Below are 10,008 nucleotides of genomic sequence, written 5' to 3'. Positions count from 1 at the left end.
CGCCACATACTGGTAACTTTCAACATGTCTTTATACATCTTGTTTGCAGTCATCTTGTTTGGTAAGTTGCTGTGTTTTATTATTTATCACCATGTATTAATTTCAGAGTTTTTTCATGGTCTGTTCAACCAGAATCAGTGTTTTAGCTCTGGGTGGATTCTGGAATTTTGTATCACCATGATTATTACACTGTGATATGTATCTTTGTCAAATGCTCTTTTTGAATCTGATGGAGGATTTAATTGCTTTTTGTATGTTGGAAACATGCAGTAAGTCTTTGTACTTTATTAATGGGGCTCAATAAATAATTTTCTTTGATTAAAAAAAAAAAATCCTTAAGCTGGGTATACGCTGGTAGAATTTAATTTGACATTTTCATTGTAATAATGTTTTAAGAACATTTTTGTAATCAATAATGGCCAAATGGACATTCGTTTTCTACCACAATGATGAGACATTTCAAAGGAGCAGGATGGAAAATTTTTCTTGAATGTACGAATTTCTAACAGTATATGTGTTTTTCATTCAACAAAGTCCATTCATACCATAATCAAATGTTAAAAGAAAACTCATTCTTGGACTGCTTTGGAATTACATTTGAATGTCCTGAGAAATTTTGTATGGATTTTCCTAAGAATTTTTGATCGGAATTCTGCTAGTCTAATTCTGATAGATTAGTCTCTGCACCTGAGATCCCAGTTCTACTGACTGAGTACCCCCTCGATGCTCTTAAATCGATATAGCAAACTCCTGCTGTCTGCTCTATTTCAATGTATTTTTAGTTACAGTTTACAGCAAGAGATGTGAGATTCACGTATATTTGGTATTATAATGTTTTTGGTAGGGGTCCAGCCAACTGTCAGATTTCATCACTGGGGTCCTAGGGCGATATAAGAAGCCAATGTGTTATTTCATTCAACAGCAACTATACAAAAGCAAAGTATTAAGTTTTGGTGAACTAAAGCTGGCCATAGGCCTTAGAGCCCTGGTGCCTGAGGACTGCATGGCCCTTTAGTATTTGATGCGCATACAGACCTCAGCAGTCTGTAGTGGGAAACATTGATTTTGGTAATAGCATTGATCTCTACTAGCCTCATATAACATGTTCCCAGTTTCATATTGGGGTTGATTTACTAAAACTGTAGTGCAAAATCTGGTGCAGCTGTGCATGGTAGCCAATCAGCTTCTAACTTCAACTTGTTTAATTAAAGTGATATTAAAAGCAGATTTTTTTTTAAATAACAAACTTGTCATACTTACCTGCTCTGTGCAATGGTTTTGCACAGAGCAGCCTCGATCCTTCTCTTCTAGGGTCCCCCGCCAGTGCTCCTGGCCCCTCCCTCCTGTCAAGTGCCCCCAGAGCAAGCAGCTTCCTAGGGGGCACCCGAGCAGGGTCACTCCAGCTCGCTCTGTTCACACCAGGGACGGACTGACCATTTGGAAACTCGGGCACTGCCCAAGGGCCTGGGGTCAGTAGGGGGCCCCATGAGATGCTCCTGGTACCTTTTTCATAGGCTTTTGTGAGTTTGGGCAAGGACACAGAGGCCCCATGAGGCCTCTATTGCCTGGGGGCCCCATGAGTTGTCAGACCATCCCTGGTTCACACACAGAGCATTGTTTGGCCTCGCCGCCTCCTCTATCCTCATTGGCTCACTGGCAGTGATTGACAATCATTCACAGCCAATAAGGAGGGAGAGACCTGGGGGAACTGGTCCTGTTGTGCACATCGCTGGATCGAGAGAGGGCTCAGGTAAATATTAAGAGGGGCTGGGGGAGTTGCTGCATACAGAAGGTTCTTTTCATCTTCATGCATATAATGCATAAAGGTAAAATGCCTTGAGCTGGAAGCCAATTGGTTTCTATGCAGAGCTGCACAAGACTTTTCACTCTTCAGTTTTAGTAAATTAAGCCCATTGCCTTCTGCTGTATATCCCCACCAAACATGTAGCATTTTCACACTCTCTGAGCCTCATTTCTTCTATTAGGTTTGCAGCTTCTGACAGTCTTCTCAAGCACTACATTTATTGAACATTATATGTGGTCCTTTGGTGATATCAGAGGCAACATTTGAGGCCCCCCTTTAGCTCATAAGTTGACAACCTACGCATTAGAGACTAGTTGAACACACATGCACAATCTGGCTGTCTGACATGTTTTTTTGCCACGTTCTCCCTAAACAGGATCACTAGTCCAGCCCTTTTTTTTTTTTTTTTTATTTAACATAGAGGAACATTTGAAACTTTCCTGTTTTAGGGAACCCCTGCCTTTAGTTACAATGTCTACAGCTCACAGTACATTAGTGTGATGGCCAAAAGGAACAATGCTACTTACAAATGTGGTCTTTGGGAATAAATTCCCCTTTACAGATAGCTAAAAAGATCGCTGTTATCAGTAGTTGCTCATCTGAGAGACAGACGTTGCTCAAGGAACCCCAAGCAACTCCTGGAAGACCATAGTGTTCTAAGGGTTCATAGTCAAAAAGGGTTGTTTAGAGTGAAGAAGAAGGGAAGGGGAGCCAGCCAGGTAAAGCGATAGAAGTTGTGCATCTAATAGGGATGATCCAGCTAACATCTATGAACAAATTAAAGTGTCACTAAACCCAGGACCCTGCATTCACTATATCCAGTCTTCCACAGTACACAGAATATGGAAATGCAATTATGTTAGTAAATTTAACCTGCTAAATACCATTTCTTATCAGTAGTATATAGCAGTCTTGTGACCTCCATCAGTGTCTGCCGAGTGCTGGTAAATCTCGTAGGAGGAGTTTTTATTCATTTCTGACTGTCCTGACTGTGCGGATTGAGCATAATGGATCGGAGTCCGATCCATTATCCTCCCCAATCAGCAGATCTGTTCCATCCTGCGGGGATCGACGGCTTTTAACCTATACGGGGTTAACTGATCCCTTAGCAAGCTCCATGAAAAGGTAAGCCCCCCCTCTCTCTCTGCTTTCTCTCTTTTGTCCTCTCTCTTCCCTCTCTCTGCCCTCTTTCTCCCCCCTCTCTCTCTCTGCCCCCTCTCTCCCACCCTCTCTCTCTCTGCCCCCTCTCTCCCCTCCTTTCTCTCTCTGCCCCCCCTCTCTCCCCCTCTCTCTCTCTGCCCTCTTTCTCCCCCTCACTTTCTGCCCTCTTTCTCCCCCCTCTCCTCTGCCCTCTTTCTCCCCCTCTCTCTCTGCCCTCTTTCTCCCCCCCCCCTCTGCCCTCTTTCTCCCCCCTCTCTCTCTCTCTGCCCTCTTTCTCCCCCCCCTCTCTCTCTGCCCTCTTTCCCCCCCCCTCTCTCTCTGCCCTCTTTCTCCCCCCCTCTCTCTCTGCCCTCTTTCTCCCCCTCTCTCTCTGCCCTCTTTCTCCCCCCTCTCTCTGCCCTCTTTCTCCCCCCTCTCTCTCTGCCCTCTTTCTCCCCCCTCTCTCTCTCTGCCCTCTTTCTCCCCCCTCTCTCTCTCTGCCCTCTTTCTCCCCCCCATCTCTCTCTGCCCTCTTTCTCCCCCCTCTCTCTCTCTGCCCTCTTTCTCCCCCCTCTCTCTCTGCCCTCTTTCTCCCCCTCTCTCTCTGCCCTCTTTCTCCCCCCCCTCTCTCTGCCCTCTTTCTCCCCCCTCTCTCTCTCTGCCCTCTTTCTCCCCCCCATCTCTCTCTGCCCTCTTTCTCCCCCCTCTCTCTCTCTCTGCCCTCTTTCTCCCCCCTCTCTCTCTGCCCTCTTTCTCCCCCTCTCTCTCTCTGCCCTCTTTCTCCCCCCTCTCTCTCTGCCCTCTTTCTCCCCCCTCTTTCTCCCCCCTCTCTCTCTCTGCCCTCTTTCTCCCCCCCCTCTCTCTCTGCCCTCTTTCTCCCCCCCTCTCTCTGCCCTCTTTCTCCCCCCTCTCTCTCTGCCCTCTTTCTCCCCCCTCTTTCTCCCCCCTCTCTCTCTGCCCTCTTTCTCCCCTCCCTCTCTCTCTGCCCTCTTTCTCCCCCCCCTCTCTGCCCTCTTTCTCCCCCCTCTCTCTCTGCCCTCTTTCTCCCCTTCTCTCTCTGCCCTCTTTCTCCCCCCTCTCTCTCTGCCCTCTTTCTCCCCCCTCTCTCTCTGCCCTCTTTCTCCCCCCCACCTCACTCTCCCCCCTACCTACTACATGAAGCTGCAGTGCTGTCACCAGGGTCGGGGGATTACACACTGACCTGCTGCATACTCTGCCCGCCCCTCCAGCTCTTTGACTTCAGCACCCGTGGCAGGGATGTGGACCCGCCCCTCTGCTGAAACTCCGAGGAGGAGAGGTGTCCGAAGTGCCTGCCTCACTGTCCGTCCCCTTAATGCTTGCTTATTTCAGCAGCGTCACATACAGGGACGGACTGAGCCTCTCATGGGGCCCTGTAGTACGGGCCCTTGGGCAGTGCCCGAATGGTCAGTCCGCCCCTGGTGCAAAAGATGTCACCTGGTGCGAAGCGCACCCCCCGCACTTGCCTAGGGATGCCCCTGATTGGGGGTAAACTTTGATGTGCCATGATAGACTTAAGTATCTATTGGGTTCACCTCAATCCTTAGCCCATCTTGGGAGCAGTTTCTTTTGATTTCTGTCTCCCTAGTGTTCTCACCTCCTGATACGTTTTTACAGCCATCCAGCTTGAGGTGACTGTAGCCATATTGGTGCACTTGTTACAGAAACAATTGAGTATTATCCATACTATTATCCATGGTAAATGGCAAGGGATATCTCCTGATTTTTTTTTATTATCAAAGGAAAACTGGCCCAAAATAGTAAAAAAAAAAAATTTTTTTTTTTTATTTATCTGTGTGTTTCTTGTTACTACCATAACCTACCACCAAAGAACAACCCAAAATAAATTCTCCAGCTCTTGATGATCGCAGCGATACCATATATGTGTATGTTATTTGTTGTTTGCACCCGTAGTACAACCCAGAAACAATAGTGTGCATTTTGTTTTTGTCTTTTTTTTTTTTTTAACCTAAAACACATTGACACTGACATTGACACTAACTGACACTGATACCAATTTTTTTTTTTTTTAAACTGACCTTTGACACTGACCTTTTGACCTTGACCTTTGACCGTAACCTTGTTCCAAACACTAACCTTGATCTAGGTATTTTTTCTTTATTTTTTATTTTATTTTTTAATATTTATTTATCTTTTTCTTTTTTAAAAACATTTTTTTTTCTCTCTATGCCAGGAGTTAGAGAGATACAATGTATCTCTCTTCTCCATTCATAGAGAGAGAAACAAACAAGGGGGCCGGGCTGTACAGTGACTGATCCCTGTGAATCAGAGGCTATCACAGCGATCATGTGACCCGGAATCGGGAGTCTCGGGTCCCAATCGCTAGAACGGGACCCGGGGCTCTCAGTGACACCGCGGTCTTTGTGCTGGGAGCGTGCTGTGCGGCGTGCTCCCAGCACAAAACCAGGTACGCAAATATGCGGCCCCATGGAAAAAAGCCCAGTTCTGTGAGGTCGCATATTTGTGTGTCAAGGGGTTAACTATACATATCCTAGCACCCAACTAGGAGGGTGCTACATACATTGCTCGCACCATCCCAGACAGGTTGCTAAGTAAGTTAGGTAAATTTAGCTCAGTGGCTCTCCTGTAATCAGCAATGCAGCATGTGATTGCTATAGGATGTTCTGGGCCATGCATGCAGGTTTGCTTGCTTGCCCTTGTCTTTTGGAGGTTTCCAGAATGTAGTGGGTGGGAGAATCAAATGAGCAGCTTGAATATTTAGGTGGCACCAGCCAATCCCTGGGGAGTGTGCCCAAATGGTGCATTCCTTTATAGCAGGGACACTGAAGACTGCTGCATAGATTAACTAAAATCTGTAGGTGCCTTGCCTTCATGCCAGTCAACAGCTTGTGTTTAATTGCTAAAATGGATAAAACTGTTTCACTGTAATGGACTGTTAATGTGATATTAAAGGTACCTTTAACCGCTTGCCCTCCTGAGGATTTACTCCCCTTCCTGACCAGTTCATTTTTTGCGTTACGGTGTTGCATCAATTTAACTGAAAATTGCGTGGTCATGCAACGCTGCACCCAAATGAAATTTACGTCCTTTTTTTCCCACAAATTGGGCTTTCTTTTGGTGGTATTTGATTGGCTGTGCGGTTTTTATTTTTTGCGCTATAAACAAAAAAAGATGGACAATTTTGAGAAAAAGCAATATTTTTGACTTTTTGCTATTAAATATGTTCAAAACAAAAATTTAAAAAATCTAATTTCGTCATAAATTTAGGGCAAAATGTATTCTGCTACATGACTTTGCTAAAATAAATCCCAAAACGTGTAAATTTATTGGTTTACGTGAAAGTTATAGCATCTACAAATGGCGGTATAGATACTGGAACTTTTATTTTTTTACTAGTAATGGCAGTGATCAGTAACTTATAGCGGGACTGTGGGACTGCGGAGGGAATTCTGACACTGAGGGGAACTGACTGGGCGTCACATCCCCAGTGACACCAATACAGTGATCAATGCTAATAAAAATCACTGACACTGTACTAATGGCACTGGGCAGGAAGGGGTTAACATCTGGGGCGATCACAGGGTTAACTGTGTGCTGTGTGTGTTTTACTATGGGGCTGTGTCTGTGCTTTCCACTGTAAGCATACTGCTTTGTATGGCTCTACTATGCAGAGCCATACAAAGCAGTGTACTGGAGCTGACAGGGGGGGGTTTCTTTACATACAGTTCTCTCCCCCTGTTGGTATTACTCGGTGATCACCGGGTGCCAGCAAGTAATCACTGGCCGGGACCAGGTGATTGACAGTTGAGGCCGTGAATTCCCTACCCGGAAATGTAAAATCACGTGTATATATACATGAGTTTGCACACCCCTGCTGCCCTGTAGCAGTATTTCTGCTATAGGCCGGTGGTAAAGCAGTTAAAAAAAGATAACAAACATGTCATAATTACCTGCTCTGTGCAGCAGTTTTTCATAGAACAGCCCCGATCCTTCTTTCTTCGGGTCGCCGGCCTTCGCTCCTGGCCCCTCCTTCCTGCAAAGTGTTCCCACAGCAAGCAGTTTGTTATGCGGCACCCAGGCAGGCTCACTCCCGACCTGTTGCTCTTCATGTCCATTCACACGCAGAGCCATGGCTCAACCACGCCTCCTCGCTCTCCTCATTGGCTCACTGACTGTAATTGACAGCTGAAGGAGCCAATGGCTCCCACTGCTATCTCAGTCAATGAGGAGGGAGAGTCCCGAGGCTCCTGTGCACAGCACTGGATCACGATGGGGCTCAGGTAAGTATTAGGGGGGCTGAGGGGGAGAGCTGCGCACAGAAGGTTTTCTAACTTCATGCATAGAATGCATGAAGGTAAAAAGCCTTGAGCCTTTACAACCACTTTAATGTAGTAGTTGAACTATACTGACCTCCCTTCCAACAATGTGACATTTACAAGCTCTTTCTAATATCTGTACCCGGTCTTTAATTCAGGATGTTGGCCTATCTCGATTGGCTATATGAGGATTGCACAATTTCTACACATGAGCAACTCAATGTACACTGTCAGTAAAAAGGTGATCAGGCAGGTAAGAATCTCCTATTGCAGAAGGGACATATCGGGGTTTATTTACTAAAGCTGGAGAGTCCAATATCAGACTCACTTCTGCATAGAAACCAATCAGCTTCCAGGTTTCATTGCCAAAGCTTCATTGAACAAGCTGAGGTTAGAAGCTGATTGGTTTCTATGCAGAAGGGAGTCTGATTTTGGACTCTCCAGCTTTAGTAAATAAACCCCATCATGTCTTATTTGCAATAAAAAGCCTGCCTGGTAACCATTTTGTCATTTTTACATAAGGTTCCACTGTTTTTAAAAACACTTTTTATTACATGAGAATTCAATTAGTTGAGCATTATAAATCGGAGTAAATAATATGGTGTACACTTTTTGATATTTTCACAATGCGACACAATATAATAAAGTGTTAATAAACAAGAACCAACAGACTCTGGCCTCAATTCACTAAAGAGTATCTCATGAGATAATTGAATCACGTGACACATTTATCTCATGTGATGCTGAAAATGTCAGTTGACTATCACCTTATGAGGTATTTACATCAAAAAGTTAAATAGTTTGGTAAATACCTCATAAAACAAAGTTAAAGTCAATTAACCAAAGGAAATAAATAAATAAATCCATGGGGTAAATAAGTCATGGTCCAGGCATGAGGTATTGAAGGAACAAAAAATACAATAGCCAATTTGGAGTAGTCTCTACCTTTCTGGATCAGTTACTCAACAGTAATGCATAGAACCTTAAAACACAGAATCAATGGGGTTGATTTACTTAAAGAATAACTAAAGGCAAAACTTTTTTTTTAGTTTTGCATAGAGTGGCACAGAATTAGAACCTCTGTGAGGTGTCTAATGCTGTCTGTGCCCCCTGTTGGAAAGATTCACCTTCTCCATTTGTCCTGTTTACTGTTATCATTGAAAAAAAAAGTAAAAGAAAACCCCAAATTTTGGGTTGTTCCCAGAAAAGTAATATAGGTGAAATTTTCCAATGGGGACACTGGTTCCTTCAGGAAGTGAAGGAAAATCTCCCTAATGACAACGTTGATTTTTTTTTATTGGTGAAAGAAGGGTATTTATATGTGTGTGATTTTTTTTAACACAATTTTCATTCAATATTTTACATTTATAGATATATTTTGTATTTACTTCATTTGACTTAGGTGTTTTTGATATAACACATGTCCTGTGAAAGAAGCTTCCCTTTGACTGGTTTTCCAGGCACTTTTTTCTTTTTTATTATATATCTGCTGCAGGGACTGCACTGACTAGTGAATTGGCATATTTCTACAGTTTAAAGCATTTTACCTCTTTATTAGCAATAAAAACTGACAGGGGTTCCAATCCTTCTCCACTGTATCTATTCAAAAGGATATCACATCATGAGATAAATACCTCATATTTTGATGAAATAACTTTATTTTAGTAGCATTTTTTTTTTTGTGAATTGCAAAATAAACAAATGCTATGAGCTTTTTTTTATCTCCGATTTTATCCTCTGCGCGCCTGCGCCTCCCGGCCTTTTAAGAGTTTTAGAAGCAGGGAGGCGGGTGGGGTTTTAGGGTCATGTGACCGCCATGATTCGCCGTCACGGCAGTCACATGATTGGAAAAGATCCCGATCAAACGGAGAGATCGGGACCGTTCCGTGAGTCATGGACATATGTGCTGGGTGCACGCAGGGCGCACGCTCTCAGCACATATGTATTTTCTAATTGCACGCAAATATGCGGCCTCACAGCATCAAGGCCCAGATGCCGAGAAGCCGCATATTTGCTTGCGCTCGGCGTCAAGGGGTTAAAGAGGAAATTAACTCTTAGTGATGTAGCACTACTCAAGTAAGAGCAGAAATACTGTCTAGGTTTTCCCATATTCCTCGCCCCGCAGCCAGGCACAGGCTCATCCACTCGCCTCTCCAATGACCAGTCTATGGGTGTTGTTTTTATGGGGTTTTTTTGGAGAACTTGGATAGGTTTGAGGGAATTGAGTGGAATACTCCAAAGTAAGAACTATATACAACTCGAAGACTAGTATTCTCTCTGTAAGAGCTGTAGTGGCAGTAGTTGAGTGCAAACTTCTTATTTTGTGTCACAAGAGCAGAGTTCCTGTTAAGCAGAGGATTAGGTTGACTAAACTTCTCGGAATACCACCCGGAGTCCCCTTTAAATAGACCCACAGCTTACTCCATAGCACCAGAAGGGTATTAGCAGTACAAAGTCTCTAAGATCCTTCAGAAGTGTCTCTACTCACAAGGCCCAACAACAGCTGGTTGCCTTCCTCCATGATACCAGACCAGATCTTCAGTAGACAGCCCGTCACTCAGCTTTTAGCAGTACCTGGGTCTCCATTCAGGCCCTCAGGTTGCCTACCTGAGGCCTTGCAACAGCAGACATGTGGTAGCAATGCCCTGTAGGGGCAGCAAGCCCCCTCCAGGCTAGACAAGTCCTATCCAGGAAAAGACCCAGAATCCAGTGTGCTCAAAGGATATATACAGTCTCCCAGCATGCCAT

General features: G+C 44.5%; 1 protein-coding gene across 1 annotated transcript in view; it reads left to right on the top strand.

The window, feature by feature from the left end:
* LOC149449697 (5-hydroxytryptamine receptor 3A-like) overlaps positions 1-10,008 on the top strand; it is a 71,953-nt gene continuing 61,945 nt past the window's right edge. Inside the window, exon 1 of the mRNA XM_089692856.1 lies at positions 1-61. Within this exon, the coding sequence (XP_089548982.1) occupies positions 25-61 (37 nt within the window). The 5' untranslated portion in view covers positions 1-24. The remainder of the gene's footprint in view (positions 62-10,008) is intronic.

The sequence above is a fragment of the Staurois parvus genome, unplaced genomic scaffold (genome assembly GCF_062004578.1).
Source record: "Staurois parvus isolate SC_StPar_1 unplaced genomic scaffold, SC_StPar_1.0 ptg000607l, whole genome shotgun sequence".
Taxonomy (NCBI): Eukaryota; Metazoa; Chordata; class Amphibia; order Anura; family Ranidae; genus Staurois; species Staurois parvus.
This window is presented reverse-complemented; position numbering and strand designations above follow the sequence as displayed.